Genomic DNA, 23,082 nt, shown 5'->3' with positions numbered 1-23,082 from the left:
GTTTTCAGGCTTCGGAGTTGCTTCCTACGTATACAGATGGCTGAGAGTCAACAGTTGTGATGGGTTCTCCACTCGATGCTGCCTGTCTGAGGGAGTTCACAGGGCACAAGTTACTACTGACTGCAATAAATCTATTTGTTTAAGGGAGGGAAAAAGTTTAATTTTGTAACAAACTCAGCTAGAAAGAAGAAACATTAAAAATAAACCTCTTTTTATGTTTCAAAATCACATACATTTATTCTGGAAAATGGAAAACTGATTGACATTTTTAACTTGAGAACATGAAAAACTGAAAATGCGCTTTTAAATTAAAATCTCCTCATTATTAGAGGCATTAAGTGAAGTAAGAAAGACCCTGAGTCAGGAAGTAAATGATTTAGGTCATTACCTTACTAGTAAATTATATTCTTGCTCTAGAGTAGGCCTGTATGCATACGTGCTAAGTCCCTTCAATCGTGTCCAACTCTTTTTGACACTATGGACTGTAGCCCACCAGGTTCCTCTGTCCATAGGATTCTCCAGGCAAGAATACTGGAGTGGGTTGCCTTGCCCTCCTCCAGGGGATCTTCCCAACCCAGGGATCAAACCCATGTCTCTTGCATCTCCTGCATTGGCACGGCAGGTTCTTTATCACTAGCGCCACCTGGGAAGCCCCAGAATAGGTCTAGCAAGTATCTATAAGGACACCCAGGCAGAGCTAGACTGCTGGTGCAAACTGTGGCCTGCAGCAACGTTGACGGCTCAACCCCACAAGGGCTAGGCTGGTGTCTGCTGGAAGCTGGTGAGGGCCACAGTGATAATTAGGATGAGGAAAGGATGGAATGAGTTCTAGAAAAGTCTTTACATAATCCCTGCTGACTAGCTATGTGGTCAAGACATTCTCAACCTGAGACTTCAGTTTATTCGGTATAAAGCAAATATTATTCTTCTACTAAAAACACTCCTCTGGTATGTATACTGGCACATTAGCATCTACCTGTATATTTACATATTATAAATTTTCCCATTAATGCTAAAAACTGCATTATGCTTTAGAAGAAAGCAATTTAGCTCCTAACAATATTAGACAGTGAAAGCAAAGAATAAACGGAAAATACCTCCACCCTCTGCAAAGTTGGATGTGAACTTCTAGAAGTTGCTCTTATTAGAATATAGTTATGGAAATTAATGCTATGCACTTTAATAAAACACAACACACTGTTTTCTTGTGAGAAAAAATAGTTCATGATGGTTACACATACCATCAACATAAGCTAAAGAAAGATATAATAGTATTTTAACCTGTGCTCCGATTCATGGGGTCGCAAAGAGTTGGACACAACTGAGCGACTGAACTGAACTGAACTGAACCAAAGATTCTGTTGTTTAGTTAATTTTGTAATACAAGGTATTTTGACAACCAATAAGTGTACTACTAATTTGACTTGTATTTTTGACATGAATTATATGTCAAGGTAGGATAAAATTCAAATTAGGATAAAACAGTAGCTTTCAGTGTAAGAATATTACCAAGACACTGTACCCTTGTATATTTTATATGGAGCACCAAATGCATCAAACAAGCAAAAAACAGTCACTGTCTTCATAGTTACAATGTGCACTGTGAAAATGATTTCTTTATGACTTAGAGATACAGTACATTGCTTAAAATTTCTTAGAAACAAGATAGGAGGAACCTATACATAAATAAAATAATGGTTACTCCATATGGCACAGGCTGCTTGCTACCCTGAGCACCACTAGAGTACAGATGCTATATGGTAAACATCTTCTCCTCTGCAGATGGTATCAGAGGACTGGTTATCTTGAGTAATGAATATGGGGGTGGAAGCAATGTTGAGTCAGGAAAAAAGCTAGAGAAAGGTTCTGGAATTAGATGAAACAAAATATACATGCTTCTAAAATATTTGAATAGTAGTCATTAAACCCTATGGTCTTAACTAAACTGTAACAATCATTTTTTAAGTTACTGATCATTCTGCACGGTTTTAGGAGATTCTTTGAGAAATTTTTTAGATGTGTTTCCTATTAGAATAATTATATGGGTCCGTCTAGTCAAGGCTATGGTTTTTCCAGTGGTCATGTATGGATGTGAGAGTTGGACTGTGAAGAAAGCTGAGTGCTGAAGAATTGATGCTTTTGAACTGTGGTGTTGGAGAAGACTCTTGAGAGTCCCTTGGACTGCAAGGAGATCCAACCAGTCCATTCTGAAGGAGATCGGTCCTGGGTATTCTTTGGAAGGAATGATGCTAAAGCTGAAACTCCAGTATTTTGGCCACCTCATGCGAAGAGTTGACTCATTGGAAAAGACTCTGATGCTGGGAAGGATTGGGGGCAGGAGGAGAAGGGGATGACAGAGGATGACATGGCTGGATGGCCTCACTGACTCGATGGACGTGAGTCTGAGTGAACTCCGGGAGTTGGTGATGGACAGGGAGGCCTGGCGTGCTGCAATTCATGGGGTGGCAAAGAGTCAGACACGGCTGAGCGACTGAACTGAACTGAACTGATATGGTTCCATAAGTATTAGCTAATATTATATGACTCCATTATTATTTGCCCCCTTCTACTCCATTATCTTCATGCCTTCTGTTTAGGCATTCCTTTGTTCTAACACTATTCCTTTAGGTCTTGTCTTTCCTCAGTCAGATTTTGGAGAAGGAAGTGGCACCCCACTCCAGTACTCTTGCCTGGAGAATTCCATGGACAGAGGAGCCTGGTGGGCTACAGTCCGTGGCAGTGCATAGAGTCACCTAACTGTGAAACTTTCACTTTCATTTTTCAGTCAGATTTATGCTCTTTTCATAAAATGTAATAATAACAATATTGTTAGTGTTATTATAATTTATATCCTTCAGAACTAGAACACGCCTTAAAAAATCTATCAATGAATCTATTTCACAGATTAAGAAACTCAAACCATGGAATTGAACTGACCGTTCAAACTACAGGCTTGCCAAAAAGTAGTATGTGAAGAGCCTGAGAAGAATGGGAAATGGGCCTGTTAAACAATGTGACACTAGAATGAGAAAGCGTGCCAGGTCCTATCCTGATCAAGTATACAGAATATACAGAAGAGTCCAGACCAGCAACTAAAAAGCCTCCTTAAGAATGTAAAGTGGGAATGAACCCGTGAGGAGGGGGACCAGGTGAAAACGGTGTGTGAGAATTTTGGTTAAGGTAGCCGCTTCACATTACAAATGCCCTTGCCCCACACAGAGGCTGAGAAAAGTGAAAGTGAAAAGTCGCTGAGTCATATCCAACTCTTGTGACCCCATGGACTGTACAGTCCATGGAATTCTCTAGGCCAGAATACTGGAGTGAGTAACCATTCTCTTCTCCAGGGGATCTTCCCAACCCAGGTCTCCTGCATTACAGGCACATTCTTTACCATCTGAGCCACCAGGGAGCCCAAGAATACTGGAGTGGGTAGCCTGTCCCTTCTCCAGCAGATCTTCCTGACCCAGGAATCAAACCGGGGTCTCCTGCATTACAGGCAGATTCTTTACCAGCTGAGTTACGAGGGAAGCCCTGAGGTTGAGACCACCAATGTAAACATTAACAGACAAACATTTCAGAATGTAATGAGGTTCTAAATATCACCTCAGTTGCCTGACTACTCTTACAAGGGAAAAAAAATGACCAGAAAATAAACTGATGTCATAACTAATCACTGTATTTTAAATATAAAGAAATGTTCTTGCCCATTATGTAATTACTCACTAGAGTATTATTCAAGGGTTCTATTTTCTTTACAGAATACTTTCAAAGAACACAAAGGAGAGAAAAAGAAATTGACGCAAGAGACAAAAGCAAACTGATATATCCCAAAATTACTATTGACATTAAATTATTTAAGACAGAGCTAGGCCAGTTTAATTTTTATTTTACTAGTGTTTGTTAATTTAAATAAAGGAGGTAATAATCATGGATTAAGATCTCTGATTCCCTATAAAATACCAAGAATAAAGACTTGAGTGAAATAAAGAGAATTAAGATCAGAACTACAAAAAAAGCTGTCACTGAATCTGTTTATTCTCTATCAACTTAAAACTTTTTACGTAGTATATTTAATATTTATTAAAAAGAGATTGCAACATATTTACTTTAGGCATAAGTAAATAGTCCAAGAAGATAGAACATGGGAAAATTAGTTTAAATTTAAATATCTTGCATTAAAAAAATGAAATTATGGGGAAGTGGCAAAAAGCAGAAAATTGTAGCTTAAAAAAAAAAAAAAAGACATAAAACATGTCTCAGTTCCTCCTCAGGGCACCATACCAAGTAGGATATTCATTCATCCTTCAAAATAACCTATTTATGAGGTAGATGAACCTAGAACCTATTATACAGAGTGAAGTAAGTCAGAAAGAGAAAGATAAATATCATATTCTAACGCATATATATGGAACCTAGAAAAATGGTTCTGAAGAATTTATTTACAGGGCAGCAGTGGAGAAACAGACATAGAGAACAGATTTATGGACATGGGGAGAGGGGAGGAGAGGGTGAGATGTATGGAAAGAGTAACATGGAAACTTACATTACCACATGTAAAATAGACAACCTCAGGAAACTCAAACGGGCTCCGTATCAACCTAGAGGGGTGGGATGGGGAGGGAGATGGCAGGGCGGTTCAAAAGGGAGGGGATATATGTATACCTATGGCTGATTCATGTTGAGGTTTGACAGAAGACAAGAAAACTCTATAAAGCAAATATACTTAAATTTAAAAATAAATTAAAAAAAATAACCTCTTTAAAGAAAACAGGAATTTAAAAAATTAAGGCAAATATACATTTTCTGGTTTTAAGATGCTTTCCTCCTCCTCTCAAACATTCCCAAATAAATGAACATGCTTTCATCCCTCAGCCATAGTGGTCGTCCTGTCCCAGTGGCTCTCCAGTACCCCTGATTCTGCTTTAAATACCACAAAGGGAATCAAGATATTAGAATGCATGTTCCGATGCGGACTCTCAACTGTGAATGAAGAACACTATTAACAGCTATTCAGGGCAATAGGTATTCCAAGAAACCACTTCATTGCTAAATACCTAGATTTTCCCCCAAGGACAGCAGGCCTGTTGCTGTCAGCTATCATGTTTTGTGATAATGCAGCTTGAAAACTAGTAAAGAAATTGAAGCTAAGCAGTTGGCCTATGAACAAAATGACTTGCAACTTTGATTCAAGCATCAGAGTTTTATGAGAATGTCTGAGGAAAACCAGGTACTCTAGATTATTGATAAAAACTACACCGACTACATGCATGCATGCTAAGTCACTTCAGTCATGTCCGACTCACTGCAACCCTATGGACTGTAGCCCGCCAAGTTCCTCTGTCCATGGTATCCTGCAGCCAAGAATACTGGAGTCAGTTGCCACTTCCTTCTCCAGTACTGCCTATAATTGGACTTTAAATTTAGAAACTGAAGAAAGCAACTGGCCTCTTCATGACAAAAGGAAATACAGCTTGCAAGAGCACAAGGAAACGAAAATTACTAAATACTTTCATTAAACAACGAATATTAAAAAACCAGGAAAAACAAATACTGAAGCAAACGTGAACAAACGGAATACAAAAATGAAGACTGAGCCTGTTAGTGATTAGACCACACTTTTTCAAGTCAGTTATCAATAAACTCTTTGTAATTAATGTGTGGAGCCTAGATAAGTATCTCATCTGATATTTAAAGTACTAAGGAAAATATTTTCAAAGAATATACTGACTCGGGGAAAATCTGTTGGTATCATCTAACGTTCAACTAATGGAATAAACATGAAAGAACAGAGTGTGGGCAACTCATTTACCTTCTAGCAGTTGGCTCCCTGACCTCCATAAAACAAAGAAAAGTAGAACAGATGATCCCCCAAATTAAAACCTCGAACGAAACCCCAGACTAGAAGTCTGCACAAGGGCTTGTTCACTGGACAAATATTTGTTAGGTACCTGTCATGGGAGAGGCTGTGCACTAGGCGCTGGGCAATGAATGCACCACAGCCTCTTCTCAAGGAGCTTACAATTTAACAGAGGACAACGGTAGTCAGCCACGACATGGCAACAATACAAATCTTCTGAACCCTTCCCGAAAAAGCAGCTACATAATATTTGAAATTTTAATGTGTTGAATTAAAATATTTATGCAAAGCTAAAAGGAACCATTCAGAGACCATAGCATACTTGCTCTCACCAGAGAAAAATGAAGAGTTCTAAAATGAAAACGTTTTGATTTTTGTTTGGATGTGTTGGCAAATCATCTAAGAAATCATTTAGCAACAATAAAAATGGAAAAGAGCATTCGTCAACCAGACATAAGATACCAAAACAGTTACTGTGCCCACAATAATTCAGATTTTGGCTCTTTTTTAAACCCAACTAAACCACTGTCAAAGAAATATTATCAGTCATGTATTTACATATACCCACATGATAATTACACGCAGAATAATGCACAAATAACTTCAAAAGCAAAACTGAACTGACAAAATATTTTAAAACTCATTATTTAAAATACACATACAGATTGTAAAAGATAAAAATCTAGTAACCAACCATTAATTTAAGTGAAGTATTAAAATCATTTGTACTTTTTCTATAAAGGAGAGACTCATTTAGCAACTGCTGAACAATTATGTATTTTGTATCTTGCCTATCTATATGCAAAAAAGATAACATACATCATAAAACTAACTTAGCTTTAAAAACCTCACATCTGAGATGAAAATTTAGGCCCTCTTAGGATGGAAAGGAATTTCCCCACTTAAACTGGGTAAGAAAATATGGGGGAAAATCTGTTGTAAGAGAAAAAAAAGACCAAGTTATGAGAAAAGCAGCACTAGTTATCAATTACAAACTTAACAAGCAATTTAACCAGGTTACCTACTTTGTGAATTTTCTATAATAATCTCGATTTAGACATTTATTTTTAATGTGAAAAAGTACCTAAAGCAAAATTTATAAAGAGACCTACTGAGTACTGTTTAATGCCTTTAGTCATGAACTTAAAACAGGGCTTCCCTGATGATACAGTGACTCACAATCTGCCTTGCAATGCAGGGACATGGGTTTGATCCCTGGTCCGGGAAGATCCCACATGCTACACAGCAACTGAGCCTGTGCGGCACAGCTGCCGAGTCTGAGCTCTGGAGCCCGAGTGATGCGGCTACTGAGCCCATGAGCCCTGGAGCCTGTGCTCTGCAACAAGAGAGGCCACCACAGTGAGAAGCCTGCGCCCGCCAACTGCAGTAAACCCCGCTGACCACAACGAGAGAAAGCCCATGCACAACAATGCAGAGCCTGAGCAGCCAAAAAAGTTTAAGAATAAACTTAGAAAGATAAAACAAAACAAAAATAAAAGCACAGTGTTGAAAAAAATAAAATTCTAAGCATGCTCTTAACATTTCATATTTCCACCCCAGGTAACACTGTTCAAGTCATGCCAAAAAAAGCAGGAATGGTTTCATCATAATAGAGAAAAGAAGAATGATGGAAACACTAATATTATCACATCATCATATTAAAGACATAAACAGTATAAGAGAATGGCGTTACAATACTACAGATCTGTTTTCCTAGAAAATTTAACTGTGTAAAATGAAACAAAGGTCTTCAGGCAGAGGTAGAATATACTGTTAACAACACATCACAGAACACTGTACCAGGACTATAAAGATCACTGTTAATGGTTAACAACTCTGGCACTCACTGTATGTTGTGATGCAGCTACTGACTTCTAGAAGAATCCCCAAAGTTTGTTTTATGAATATTTGATAAGTTTAGGGGGTTAGTATTTTTGTGCACATTTAGACAAACATATTGATGTACCTGCCAATCTATAAAGCTATGAAATGGAACAGGTCCAAGTTAATGGTTTACAGTAAATGTACCTATCAATCTATAATAAATACTGATGGAACAGGTCCAGTTAAATAAGCACTCTGAGAGAGAGAAAAGCCAGTTGAGTGCAAAAATACCTGAGTTTACTCATCTTTTTCACAAAGGAAATGTTTATTTTCACTTGCGCTGAAAAGCTAACGAACTCAAAAGTCATTTTTCTAAAGAGAAATTATATTTATGTTCACTTTACTCACTGCTTATAAGCTTTCATTTAAATTTCTCTACATGAAGGACTGTCTAATATAAAGCATTTTACACGGTGCAAAACAATTTTTCACATGAGCAGTAACATACAGCCCTTGACTTCCATAGTAGTTTTCCATTTTAATGCTTTGGATCATAAATGTAAGTGAACAGGCTAGGACAAGGGTTTACAGAGACAAGAGTTTGGAGATGGCAGTGAGGTATGAAGTGAAGTTAAATGAAGAAGGGCACATAAGAGGAGCCGTGCACAAAGAGGGTAAGGAGGCTTAGAGACAAAGGTATGGGAAATGTTCCCTTTCTCTCCTTACAACAGACGGACAGATATTTACTTGGAGACCACTGTCAAATGGCCTTCACTTACAGCTCTTTAGGTTAACATGGAGTGGCAGGAAAGTCACAGGAGTGGAAGGGAGGCCACAGGAGTGGGCGCTTCCAGTCTATCCGAGTCTCTAACTCTCAACCCCATGTTATCTGCAAATCAGGAGATGGGCTCTGTGTGAGACCCGAAGAGGTCACTAAAAAAGCTCAATACCACATCAAAGATAAAAATTAACGCAAGATGGACCAAAATGCTAAATATTAAAGCTAAAACTATAAAACTCTCATAAGAAAATGGGGACATTTTCATAACACTGAACTTGGCGATGTTTTCTAGGATACAAACCAAAAGCATGAGCAACACAGAAAAAAAACCAGACAAATTGGACTTTATCAAAATTAAAAACTTCTGTACAGCAAATGACAATACCAAGGGTGAAAAGACAATTCTGTGGGTTCACAGGAGAAAATATATGCAAATTCCATGTCTCATAAGGGATTAGTATACAGAATACATAGAGAACTCTGACAACTCTTTAACACCAACAAAAAAACAACCAATTCAAAAATGGGCAAAACAAAAAATTAAAAAAAAAATTCAACATCAAAAATGTGACTCAAATCAGAATTGGAAAAACAGAAATGCAGTGTAAACTAAGTTAAAGTGTATACCAGAAGAATAAAAGAGAACAATTAAAAGAGAGAAAACACATAAAGACAAGAAATAAGATAGAAAAGATAAAATAACTGAGAAGTGGTTTTTTAATTTTGAGAAAGGCAGAAAAGAAAAATAAACAAGAAAAGTAACTGCAGCTGTAGCAGTTGGAACTCATGTAAAAAGTATCACAGAAAGAGTGATCAGCTGGGTCAGTTACACAGCTAAGGCAAGTAAGAAGTTAAGAAATAAGGCTGAACAGTTGACAGCTCTGGAGGTGCACGGTGGCATGAGCTTTACTGGGTTGGGTTTACACAAAAACAATAGGAAAAGTGGATAACAGGTGTAAATAACTCAAATCATTTTTGCCAGATGGAAATGGAGCAAAGAAACAGCACAGTAGAAAACGCAGGGTAAGTTCAAAGGCGTGTTCTTTGAGATGAAAGAAGTAACTGCAGGTCTATATACAGATGGGAATGGTTTAGAAGAGAACAAGAAACTCAAAATATACAGAAAAAAGAGGAGAATTTCTGGGCCCATAACTCTGATTTTGGCAGAAGATATGGCAGTTAGAAGATGGGTTTTAGATAGGAGCATGCTTGTTCACCTAGAGAAAGATGAGAAGGCATTAAATATGGCAGCATATATAGGTAAGAAGGTCATGTAGTGGAATTCTGTAGAAATTTTCTTCTTTCAATTTTTCAATGAGGTCACCAGCTGAAAGTGGGGATGGAGAGAGTTGCCGGGGCTTGGAGGAGGGAAGAAATATTGAAAAAGAAAGATTTCTGTAACTATGTACAGTGATGGATGTGACTGAATTACACTTACTGCAGTGATCATTAATGTACACAAATATCAAAGTGCTGTTATTGTACACCTGAATATAATTACATGTTAATGATACCAATAAAAATTACAGTAATAATTAAAGATTATGCCATTAAAAAATAAAACAGTCTGAGACAGTAAGGAAGGGCACGGGGGGAGGACAAACAGTGCCCACTTGAGGTTCACAGTCATAAATTTAAAAAAGACCAGTCACTGTGGTTGTTGATCAACTGCACTGGTGCAGGCGAGGAGGAGGAGGAGGAGTGTTAGATTTAATCAGGATTCTTGCGGTTCTGTCAAGCAGGTGTTGCAAAGCAACATAAGAGCAACAGAAGAATATAGGGGTATAAAAAAGTTATAAGAAATGATTGAAGAATGTAAGCAACAGAAGGAGAGGCTGAGGGCATTGGGGGCTGTGAATCCTGGTGGGGTACTTCCCTCACCTGGACAAATTCCTCAATAGGGAATATTTCTTTGTACCTTTAATGCAAAGCGCAATATTGGCTCATAGATGTTGCACTTATGTTTGCCAAATAAAGAAACATGTTTGATAAACAGTGGGTGCATGCTCACAAAAATGTGATTAAACCAACTGGTTTCTGAAAGCCTTTTATTCCACCTATTCCCTCCAAGGAAGTGCTAATTTGCTTAGAAAAATATGGTATTTTTCAAATGAAACACCTTTTCATTTCAAGTAATATATTCAAGAATAATTTACCTTATTTTCAGTTTTCTGTGACATAATATGGACTAGAACTAACTTGTTATTTGAGTTACAGCTGAAATTTACAGTGTCTCTTATTTTTAGTTGAGGTATTCTTTAATGTAGTTGGTAATCATCAACATAAAAAATAAATTCTCTAGTCAAATTCCCAAATCCATGGTTATAGAAAGTCAAGGTGGAAATGAAGAAAAATAAATCAGCACCAATACATGATAGAATATTGATGTATTTTAAATCCCATGCCAAGCAGTCTAGATAGTTCTAACACACAAGGTTGTAAATATTACTGAACAAGGCTATTTGCTATTGAACAAGATAAATCCAACACACTCAAAGTTATGGCCAATGAATTCCAAACTGTTTATTTTCAAACATCAACCCCATGTTTTATGGCACGACCTAGAAACCTGAGAGTGGAAAGGATCAATTAGCTAATAGAACTAAAAGTGTCTAACAATAAAATATAAACATACTAAAAATACCTAATAATATAAACATCACTGAGAAATTAAAACAAATTAACAGACAGCCTACTATTAAAATTACTGAAGTATGACTAAGTTTTTTAACATATGGAGATATATTTTTTAAAAGACTAAAAGAGAACACTACAATACAAAAAAGTGATGTTATCTTTCTTTTATGTATTTTCCCATTGAATGCGATTTTTGGATGTTTTTAAAATTCTGTAAACAAGCATGTGGTGAAACAGTAAAGACCATATAGCACTGGACAGCAGCCTTACATATGGTCATCACAGCTGGAAAATTCTGTAGCTATGTTTTTCCATTTTGGGCTTCCCAGGTGGCGCTAGTGGTAAGGAACCTTGCTGCCAGTGCAGGAGACATTAAGAGACTGAGGTTGGATCCCTAGGTCAGGAAGATCCCCTGGAAGAGGGAATGACAAGCCACCACAGTATTCCTGCCTGGAGAATCCCATGGACAGAGAACCTGGCGGGCTACAGTCAGTCTGTGGGCTCACAAAGGGTCTCACACAACTCAAGTAACTTAGCAGTGAAGCAATGATCAGAATTCTGGCTATTTCTCATAAATCTGATGTGAGTACATTAAAATGTTTTTTTTTTTCTCATTGTAGTAGTTAAAAACAAACTGGCCCAAACACTATCTTATGTTAAAAAAAAAAAAAGCGACATTTTCAGTTATGAAATAGGGGTATAAATGAAAATTAACATAAAGGTTTATATAGAACTTCATAAAAAAGAAAAATGTAGAAATCATAAGAAAACAGTATTTTTCTAACTAAGATAGATATTATTTTTCTTAAGAAAAATCTGCTTTCTGGAAAATGTTTCCTATCAAACAAAACTCAAACAGCTCCATACGAAATTTCCTAAATTGCTACTGTAATGAATGACTGCCAGTGAAAATAAAACTATTTTCATGAAACTTCATGCATAAATCTTCACTTCTAATTGCACAACTCAAGTTTAAATTCAGAAATCAAGCTGGAGCTCTCCCAAGTAACAGGAAGACAGTTGTAGAGCTGATGAGGATTTGTTGAGGTCCTCATCAGATTAGCTTCAGATGTAAAAGAGCAGCAAAACTCACAATTTCTTATTCATCAATAAGACAGACTCTTTGGGTATTTCTTATTCCAGAGAGAAATGGAAATACTAGAACAGTGACTATAAAAAAATAACTGCTTAATCTACTGAAGTACAATTGCTTTCTCTGTGATGCTGGAGTCTGTAGACATCCACTCTACAAGTCTTCATTAAGATGGTTTTCTTCTTTTGAAAGTTCGTACCATACAAATGCATCAGTTGTCAGGAGTAGATGACATCCTTCTCATTAATTCAAGTTTGTCTTGTTGGACTAGGTCTCATTTTGCTTTTCTATGTTATTAAAAACTTGAATGCTTCAATTTAAAATCTTCCCTTTCTCTATCCAACCCTCCATCTACTTCAGAGCACAAGCACCAAACATTCTTTCTATCCTCTAAAATCCAGGTGCTCCTACGATAGGATTACTCTTTGCTTTATTGAATCTTTTCTTAACAAAACAAAGTTGTAACTTAACTGCAGAATAATTTCATGAATGTTTCAATTTTTATCTATGCCTCTATTTAATGAGATAATTAACAGAAAATAATCAAGTCTGTGTTACAGTTAAACTTGGAGAATGCTTAAATTCTACCCACTGGTCACAGAATTAAAGCATTTTATAAAGACTACTAGGAAAACTGCCTCATTATATAACCTAGCAGAATAACTAGAAGGAAAGAACTGGAAACAAACAAAAAAACATAAAAGATGATGTATCTCAGATTATCTATCTTGTGGGCCTTACATAATAGTTATTAATTTTCACTGATACAATTTTTCCTTTCTAATTTTAAACTAACATATTTAACATTTACATCCTGGGTCAAAGTGGAACTCCCTCTACATCTATATTTAATAAAATCAAAATGATTAAATATTACAGACAGCAAAATATTCTGATAGCAGCTCTGTAATCTCAAGTATCTTCATCTGAACATGATACTAATAGCCCTTCAGGTGAGGAAAGTCATGCACCACAGAGACAGCACAAGAACCGATAGCCAAAAGGATAAATTACACACAGTGTTAAAAAGTGGTATCTGGAGAAGCTTATGTTTCATAAGAACAATACTGATAGGTATTCTTAAAATCCAAAACTTTGTTAATCTTTCTGGTTAGAAGTAATTAAGGGAAAAAGTCCCAAACAAAACTCCTACACATTTCCTTATGACTGAAGTGCTATTTTCTTCCAAGCTTCAGAATGGAACAGAACTGTACTATTCTCAAATTAGGAAAGGTAATCAGATTAGACATGCTTCCAAAGCTTCCTACTGCTGCAAAAAGACAACACAAATCGTACTTTTAAGAAACAGACAGTGTATTTTTTCCAGAAACAGACACTCTGGAGATGATGTTTTCTTAATCACATTCCAAACCACAGAATACAATGTAAACAGAAATCATGAGAACTGTATTCCTCCTTGAAAACACTAGGTACACCATGACACTACCACTGAAAACTAAGATGACAATCTTTTCAAAAGCTACAACTCTTATCACAGGCTACTTCAAATACAGTATCAGACATTCCAAAATAAATAAGGTTTTTCTTAAAGATATCTAGATGCTCAGATCCCAAAACGAGCTTGCCAACTTTGGATAAAATTCAGATATTACCAAAGGAAACATGTATAAGAAGAAAACTCAGTCCTGCTTTTCAGTTCCCTAGGTGAGTAGAGTTGGACCATGCACCCTATTTCAGTCAAGCAGATCTGCTCATATTTCAATCATTGTTTCAAACATAAAAATTAATTTCTGAGGATTCTGAACAAGATGTCATGCAAGAGCTGCCAATGCAGATATAAGGTCTTCCTGAAATAGCTAAAGCTTCCTAAGAAATCGCAACTTTAAAATCCTGCCTACTAAAGGCAAGAAAATGTGATGATTTAAGAAGGAAACAAGAGGTTACCGTGGAAAGGTAGATGAAAATGCAAGAGAGCCAGAAGCCTCATAATTGGCTTGTAGACCTCAAGAAGCTTAAATCCCTTTTAACTTTTAAAGAAATTTTTCTATCATTTTACCAACAATGTTGCCCCTATTAATCTACATGCATAAAATTAAAATCAACTACACAGACTTTAGTTTTCTAGACTAAAGTATTTGAAGTATTGAAAACAGTAAGTAGGAAGTCACTGAAAGTTATTTACAAGTCAAAACTCCATGTTTTTTATATGGTATACTATGACCTCAATTGGAATACTAATAAATCTATAATTCGTTAAGTTTTAAAATAGAAAATTACTGTACAAGATTTTTTAGGTAGTAATCACTAGCTAAAACTCAAGTTACCTCACATTCCATCCGCAGTAATGCACCAAGTAAAGGACCTCTCCACCTTCGACATCAGAATCTTTAATACTAGCTTCATACATTTTTTGATTTTTCCCTCGTCCATACCGCACTTGGACTTTCATGCCTGGTGGATAGCACTCAAACTCCTCTTCCTCATTGTTGTCATCATCCTCTTCATCCTCTTCCTCCTCCTCCTCCTCCTCCTCCTCCTCTACTTCTTCATCATCTTCCTCTTCCTCTTTATTCGTTTCATCTCTTGAAAGGTTTAAAAAACTGCAGTTAATAAAAGACACTTCATAAGCTTTTCAGTTCCAAACCACATAAATTGATAAAAATCGTGGCTGTGATTGTTCCGGGAACAGCAGGTTCCAAGCGTATGATATTCTCTGAGTTTCAATTTAATATTAAAAACTAAAACTGTATGAGATGACCATGGGTGATTACAGAAAGATATATTCAGAGAAAATGAAAACTGAAAAGTAAGTGTATTAAAAGAAAATGTCCAACAGGCAGAAGAACAGAAGTTGTGCTGAACAGCAAGAAACTAGCTAGTAAGGTCGACGCTAACATTTTCCTCATGTTTTATTGTAGAATTTTTTTACAACTCAGTTAACAAAAACAAAAATCATCGTAACTCATAGTCATTTTGTGACTAAAAAATATTTTTCATTCAAATATTTCCAACCTCCAGATGTTTAAACAAGTTTTTACTAGCCAATGGCTAGTTTTAATAATTAAAATAATTTCAACCAGATTTTCTGAAGTTGTATTAAATGAAATAGTTTCACCTTTTATAGGAATATCCTACTAAGTTCACATTAAAATCACATCAAGTTTTTTCTATTCTTCTAAACTTCAACACAATTTCTGCTCTCTTTTCTCCATATTTACCAAAAGTCCTCTTCTACCAATTCTCTCAACTTTAAAGTTCTGAAGAAACAGGCATATGAGAGACCAGTTGCAAATATGAAACTGAAAGTCATTTGCATTCTAGAAGCAGCAATGCAACCATTCTGGTCTTCTCAATATCACGTGCTTTCTAAAACAATCATATTCATTTTATATTGATCACAAATTTGTACTCAATAAATTGGGGGGAAATCTTAAATTATAAATTTTCCATGCACTAGATTTATTTTTTAAAAACTTCAATTATTTACACTGCAGTATGCCTATCCTTATTACAACAGTTTGCTCTCAAAAAGAATCCATCACTTTATAGCTGACGAATAAATGTCATAAAATAGAACCATAAGACAGCTAAGTAACTAACCCTTAAAAGTTAATGGGCATAGTATGTAGATAAAAAAAATCTTCCTCCACTAATAATTTTAGTTTTAAATTCTTTTATGCAAACTTTTTTAGCAATAACATACTTTATCATTCCTAATTACACAATTATGTAGGCAACAAAAAATAAACTAGAAATACTGTCACAACTAGAACTGTAGGGCTTTTTTATTCCTTCTATATAGTGAGGCAGCAGGGATGAAGGGAAGCTTAATACACTTATGAAATTAAGTCTGAGTTCACAAAAGTACCAAATGAGTCAATTTTCTCTGAAATGCATCACAAAGTCTACGAAGATTCTTAAGAATTACTCCTATTTTAAAGACTTGTTTATAGTCAAATTGGTACTTAAAAATTAAATGAATCCAGCTGTAACCTGAGACAAAAAATATGAATTCTACTACTGAAAATCTATTAACATTTCTATAATGAAAAATTGTAAGTAAAGCTGAAATAGCTAAGAAATTATCAGAAAGCCTGAAATATCTAAGAAACTACCAGATAAACTATTAACAACTTAACTGACGTGTATATATATGTAATAAACATATGTAAAATTAAAATAGTAAGGCTTTTTCTGAAAGAATACTACTTGTTTAATCAGAAGATTGTATCATTGCTCATCAGGGAGAAAAGGAAGCATATTCTGCTAGATACAACAAAGATGGATCATACACCAAAGAGATTTATCATGCATCTCAGAATCATTATAGAAAACATAAAAGAGATATAGATGATTAAAAGTTTAAAATGTTTTAAACAAAAACTAACTCTAAACTGTTCATTACATTATTAAGCCAAAACTATATAGGACTGAGGGCTTCCCTGGTGGCTCAAGGGTAAAGAATCTACCTGCCAAGGCAGGAGACACAGATTCAGTCCCTGGGTTGGGAAGATCCCCTGGAGGAGGAAACGGCAACCCATTCCAGTATTCTTGCCTGGAGAATCCCATGGACAGAGGAGCCTGGTGGGCTATAGTCCATGGGGTCGCGAAGAGTCAGACACGACTGTGCGATTGAGCACACACACACACACGTAGCACTGAACACAACCGGCAAACGCCAATATTAGCTAGCACAATCCTACTTTCAGTGGTAGCCAGGGCAATCTTTCATGTAATCTGGAATAAAAACCTAATACTCTGTATTAATTTTTAAAAGCAATCAAAAATTAAAAATTAGAATTTCTCATTTAATGTCAACCTCAGACACAAATCAAATGAGTCACTCAATAACACACTGAACTACAAAGAGGCAAACAACACAATTACTGGCCATCAGCCGAAGCAAATATTCTCCCCCTCCTTCTCTTCTCAGTGGCAAAATCAGAGGTAGATACATCAAAAAGAACACAGAATGTCAAGAAAGAGAGCCTTTCAAAGTATAAAATGTAGCTGGTATACTAAGCGGATGTATGTATTACACAAAAACATAAACACAGCACACACACACATTACATGAGTTATCTTTTACATTTTGGGAAACCAAATGAATCCACGAGGACTTTTTCATCTGAACTCACAAATAATCAAATTTCCCAAGTTTGATGTCACATTCCTTACTTACAATGGACCAAAATTAAGACCATAATAACTATTATAGGTTATTAGTACCTACTACAGGCCAGGCACTGAACCAAACATTTTACATAAATTCAATTATTTAATCTTACACAACTGAACTACAAAGGAAGGACACTGAAAGTTCTTGTACCAGATAATTACTTAGAGAGTTTATATACTAGATAAATATTTATATGTTAATTCTTTACAATCACAAAATTTTCTGTTGCACTGATCTAATAAAATCCAGAGATCAGTTGAGTATTTCTAACCCATAAATTTTCTACAGCAGCCATATCAGGAAAATTTGTTTGTGGTATGATACATTTATAAATATCTGCAGTAAATAAAAAGCCATAGGAATTTTCCTGGTTGTCCAGCGGTTGAGAATCTACCCTGCAATACGGGCAATGCAGGTTCAATCCCTGGTCAGGGAACTGAGACCCCACATGCCACAGGGCAAGCCTGTGTGCCACAACTGCTGAGCCCGAGCTCTGGAGCCCAGGCACTGCAGCTAGAGAGAAGCCTGGGTGCCACAACTAAGACCTGATGCAGTCAGAAATAAAAACTTAAATTTTAAAAAAAGTGTATGGAAATGTTAAAAATTTAATGAATACATAAGCCATATAGCTGAAGAATTCAAAAAATCCACAAAATAGTTTATACCATAAAATAAGCTGAAGTACCAATGTGAAAAATTAAGATAATTATTAGTCACAAAGAGAAAATATAGGCTTATTACAGGGCTTTTCACACAGTAAATGCTCCAGAAATAGATACATATTTATAAATCAGATTTTTAGGCAAGAAGCTGAATCCTTACTAAATTTCTTAATAGCTGACATAGTCTTCAAGTAGCAGCAAGAGTACTTCAAATATACATTTAACACACACAGAAACATAACTAAGTATCATAAACACTTAAACTATATTCATTTAAAGCCAGTTTTGTTTCATTTTTCCATGTTTATTTCCATGTTGTGGTCAAAATTTTAGAAGAACACTAAAATGGCTCAGTCAGTAAAGAATATGCCTGCAATGTAGGAGACAGGAGTTCAATCCCTGAGTCAGGAAGATGCCCTGGAGGAGGAAATGGCAACCCACTCCAGTATTCTTGCCTGGAGAATCCCATGGACAGAGGAGCCTGGTGGGCTGCAGCCATGGGGTCATAAGAGTCGGACACAACTTAGTGATTAAATCACCAACCATCACCAAAATGAGCAAGAGATTTTAAGCAAAAAGATACTTACTAAGTTTCTTAAAAGTAGAAATAATTTCCAGTATCACTAAGGAGTACTTGAAATACACATTTGCACACAGAGAGACATATATATTACAAAGTGCAATAAACACATTTCACTATAGTCGTCTAAGCGTCATTTTTTCCTCTTCCTTGCTTGTCTGCATGCTGTGGCCAAATTTTAGAAAGTACGAAAATGATCAAAAAATATATAGTTGTACTTATTTAGAAGAATCATTAACAATGGGGATGTTTAGCTTTTTTTTAAGCCTCAGAAACAAGATGAAATGCCAAAAACCACCTATAAAATGCAGGGTCCACTGTCAGTATAGATATCCTTGATACATTGCTAAATAATTCTCAAATTGACCAAACCAAGTAAATGCTACTATCACATAAAATGCAATATAACAATTTTATAAACTAAGTACTAGCACTTTTCCATTCTTATTTTTTGCTTAAAAAATGATTACAACTCTCAAAATCTATACCCAACATACCATCTACAAAACACTGGAGAAAGACATCTTTCCAAATTTGTATTATCTAGTTATGAAGCAGGGGCTAATGCAGTAAGAACTGTTTTTCTCTAGCTCAAGAGTTCATTAATTTCCATGATGAGAGCAAGAATAATGGATCAGAAATATGATCTTTTTCTACAAATGTGCATTAGTAGGGTCTCTGAAGGAGGCAAATGCTATCTGCATAATAAATACAAATTAAAATTATTTATTTATCAATTATTTATTTTGTCAATCACATTTAGATTCATAAAAACACACAAAGAGCAAATTACAAAAATTCATTCAGCTATAAAATGCATCTTAACCAAAAACAGACTTCTTACCCAGATTTTGCTTTTTCTTCTCCAGCTTCTACCTTTATGCTGAGAGGTTCATCTGCTCCAGCTGTATCATCATCTTTATCTTCCAGGTTTTCATTTTCTTCTGTTTTTTTCATGTTAACTTCTTTTTCCTGTTCAGATTGTGTAGGCATAGATTCTAATAAATTCTTTTTACTCCCCTAGAAAAAGATCAGAGGAACTTAACCAACAAAAGTAAAAACTGTCAGCCTAATTCCATTATCTAATTATCAGCACAGGAGGTACCAACCAGTACTAACACTGAGAAAGTTATTTTAACAATCTTCTGCCATCCCTAAAATAATGGCAAAAATAGCTAACAGCTATTTCAAACACAAAAATAGCATGTAAGAAAGAAAATGCATGAACAATAAAATTTATAAGATAAATTAAATAAGGAATCTTTAGAGAGGATGGAGAAAATGTACCAGTGAAAACAAAGGACTATTAACAGTATCCTATTTACCTGAGAGGGCTGAGTATTCTCCTTTCTTTCAACACCCTCTTCAAGAGGCTTTTCTTCTTTTGGTATTATATTGGCTTCCTCTTCAATCTTTATTTCTTTGATTTCTGGTTCATTTTCTTCCTTAACTTTTATTTCTTTTACATTTTCACACTCCTTACAAGGCTTGTTAACAACTTTCTCTGGCAGTGCCATCTGAAATTCAATATTGGCCGACCTACAGTACTCCTCAAAACCATATAAGTATCTGGAAACATGAAAAGAAGTTATATTTGGGAAAACATTTCAAAATGTTATTGTAGAGTTGTGGTTTTTAAAATATGTGTTCACTTCTTCTAAGTTCTCAGATATTGAGCTACCTTAATATTCTAGTTTATTTTAATTCAGTTCTTTACAATCTTTTTACTCAAATAGAAACATTTTTCAAAGAAAAAAACTTCATTTAAAAAAATGCTAAAAGTGAAAAGAAAGTCATCATCTTAAATGTAGTAATTGTAGTAACAGCAGCAAGTAATAGCATCTATTTATATACTAGGTACTGGGACCTCTGAGTATATGTAAAATTTCACTAGCTGATCAGACTAATCACTACTATGAGACAAACAGTATTATCTCATTTTATGAACAAGAAAATCAAGGTCTGAAAGAACAAATAAGTAGCCCAAGGGCATAAACAACAAATAACTGGCAGAACCAGGATTCGAACCTGGGTTTATGTGACTTTAAAACTTTGGCATTTTAACTTCTACGCAATACTTTTCAAATTTGCCTGAGCACAAAAACTTTCTTCACAGATTATCTCACAGATCTAATATTCATGGAAATCAGTCCTGAATATTCACTGGGAGGACTGATGCTGAAGCTGAAACTCCAATACTTTGGCCACCTGATGTGAAGAACTGATTCATGTGAAAAGACCCCAATGCTGGGAAAGATTGAAGGCGGGAGAAGAAGGGAACAACAGAGGAAGAGATGGTTGGATGGCATCATCGACTCAACGGACATGAGTCTGAGTAAACTCCTGGAGTTGGTGATGGACAGGGAGGCCTGGCGTGCTGCAGTCCATGGGGTCGCAAAGAGTTGGACACGACTGAGCAACTGAACTGAACTGAATATTCATAGGCTATACTCTAGAAAATGCTATTATAGAGTGATTACTCTAGTAAACCTTCCTCGAAATTACTAGCCTCAGTTACATGGTAAATTCCATCTTGCTTTCTAGGTAAAATACTGGTGAATATAGCTATATTCAGCACATGGACTTACTTTTTATAAGCACATTTAACATTGTATCCTGCAGCTGAATTTAAGACAGGGATTCCAAGATCTTGGTAGACTTGTTTCCAAACAGCCCCGCTTTCAATCTGAAAGAGTAAAATGAAAATTCAAAATTAAAAGGTGAGGAATATGATAAAGTTTTGGTAAATACCAAATGTGTATGTGTTTGTGTGTATGTATGTATTACGTAGTTCTGTATTTGTTGTTTCTAGTCTCAAGGAATGGAAAATACCAATTTTGATAAATTCTACGTAAAATAATCTGGTTTACAGCAATGTTTTTAAGTTAAGTTTTGGTATTCTAACAAATCTCAGAGAATTATAAATGCTGAAATCCTAGGTCATTTGACGTTTTACCTTTTTGGCCATGCTTCAAGGCATGCAGGATTCCAGTTCCCTGACCAGGGATCAGGCTTGCTTCCCCTACACAGGAAGTTCAGAGTCTTAACCATTAGATAGATAGGGAAGTCCCCGCTTGACGTTTAAATAAACCCTGCTATGGTAAATAAGAAAACATCTACATGCCTAAATCAAAATCTTCATAAAATGACAGATAAAAAAAATTTCAATGACGTATGATTTCCTATAAGCTAATAAAGTCGTTTCATGAATCCTAGTAACACAACGTACCTTTCCTTCCCCGAGAATAGTATTAACTGGATGAGTACCATACATCATGGCAACCTTAAGATAATTTCTTCAGTTCTGCATATATGCACACATATATATGCAAATAATGTTTTCTATATATGTAAGGCACAGTGGTAGAGATCAAGGATATAAAGAATATTAAGAGAAATCGCTGCTCTTACCGATCTTACAGTCTAATGGAAAAGAGACACAGAACAAATTTCCACTAACGTGGCTGTGTTATGACTCAGATAGCTTATGAAAGTTTGACAAACTTAACAGTAAATTGGAAAGCTCATTTTAAAAAATCTTCAAGTTTAAATTTGGTCTGAGGAAGCTAGCTAGTCTAACTTGTACTCTCCATTTTCTTTTCCTTTTATTCTTAAGTTTTTGTTAATAGACACTTTTAGGTAATATTTAGATGAGAAAACATGTATGAAGAACATGTTTCACTTCTGATCGTAATACTTACATTATCAAATCCTCCAAGTTTGTGTACAAGCCTGAATAACTTAAAGAGATTCAAATTTCGATATCCAAGTACAGGTCGTTTGTTAATAGGTGTGCCTATTAAAGAAAACACGGATATATCAGAACCAGGCTTCGTATTTAAATTTTGAAGATTCAAACATTACCATCAAATATACACAGTGCAATCTGTGTCTATATGAGAAAAACATCCCTGGTTAATCAAAAATATATCTACTTAAATCCATTTTATCAAAACCTTTTTTCCTATATCAGATTTTTGAAACTTTATTTATATTTTATTCCACTTTCATTCCCCCGATGAGCAAAAGAATAAACAGTAAATGAAGCAAAATAAAATACCAACACAAAATTTTAAAACATCAGGGTAACAATGTTTGATAGAACTGAAAACAGTGTTGAGATAATTGATGGGCAACTGCTTCACAATGGGAATTCCCTTTTATTTTCTTTGTATTTTACTAACTTACTACTATTCTACAAAGTTAGTAATTCTACAGTAAAGTTATAGTGTTGTTTATTCTAGGATGTAAGAAAGTAGAAGGATACTAAAACTATCAGACTGTTAGAATGTGATTAAGAGAAAATAACAGAAAAGAAAAGAAAAGAACAGGATAGAGATACATATTTTGCCCTTTCCAAAAAACACATGACGGGGATAATCATACTCTTCATTTTTTTTTAATATTAGATTTTATTCATTTTCTTCACTTTTTAATTTAACTTATATAAAGAAAGCTTAAGAAATAGCCTGCCTTCTTAGGCCAAGCCTCCATGCACACAAATAAAC

At 35.4% G+C, this 23,082-nt stretch overlaps 1 protein-coding gene across 7 annotated transcripts in view; it reads right to left on the bottom strand.

The window, feature by feature from the left end:
• ARID4B (AT-rich interaction domain 4B) overlaps positions 1-23,082 on the bottom strand; it is a 139,422-nt gene that overhangs the window by 24,413 nt on the left and 91,927 nt on the right. For 3 of the 7 annotated variants that reach the window (XM_018042292.1, XM_018042286.1, XM_018042287.1), the window contains exons 13-17: positions 22,276-22,370; positions 21,163-21,260; positions 19,900-20,143; positions 19,419-19,594; positions 14,478-14,753 (exon numbers count right to left, since the gene is read on the bottom strand). In XM_018042292.1, coding sequence (XP_017897781.1) covers positions 14,478-14,753; positions 19,419-19,594; positions 19,900-20,143; positions 21,163-21,260; positions 22,276-22,370 — 889 coding nt within the window. The remainder of the gene's footprint in view (positions 1-14,477; positions 14,754-19,418; positions 19,595-19,899; positions 20,144-21,162; positions 21,261-22,275; positions 22,371-23,082) is intronic. The other 4 variants (XM_018042288.1, XM_018042289.1, XM_018042290.1 and 1 more) reach the window with 4 other exon arrangements.

This window comes from Capra hircus, chromosome 28 (assembly GCF_001704415.2).
Source record: "Capra hircus breed San Clemente chromosome 28, ASM170441v1, whole genome shotgun sequence".
Classification (NCBI taxonomy): domain Eukaryota; kingdom Metazoa; phylum Chordata; class Mammalia; order Artiodactyla; family Bovidae; genus Capra; species Capra hircus.
This window is presented reverse-complemented; position numbering and strand designations above follow the sequence as displayed.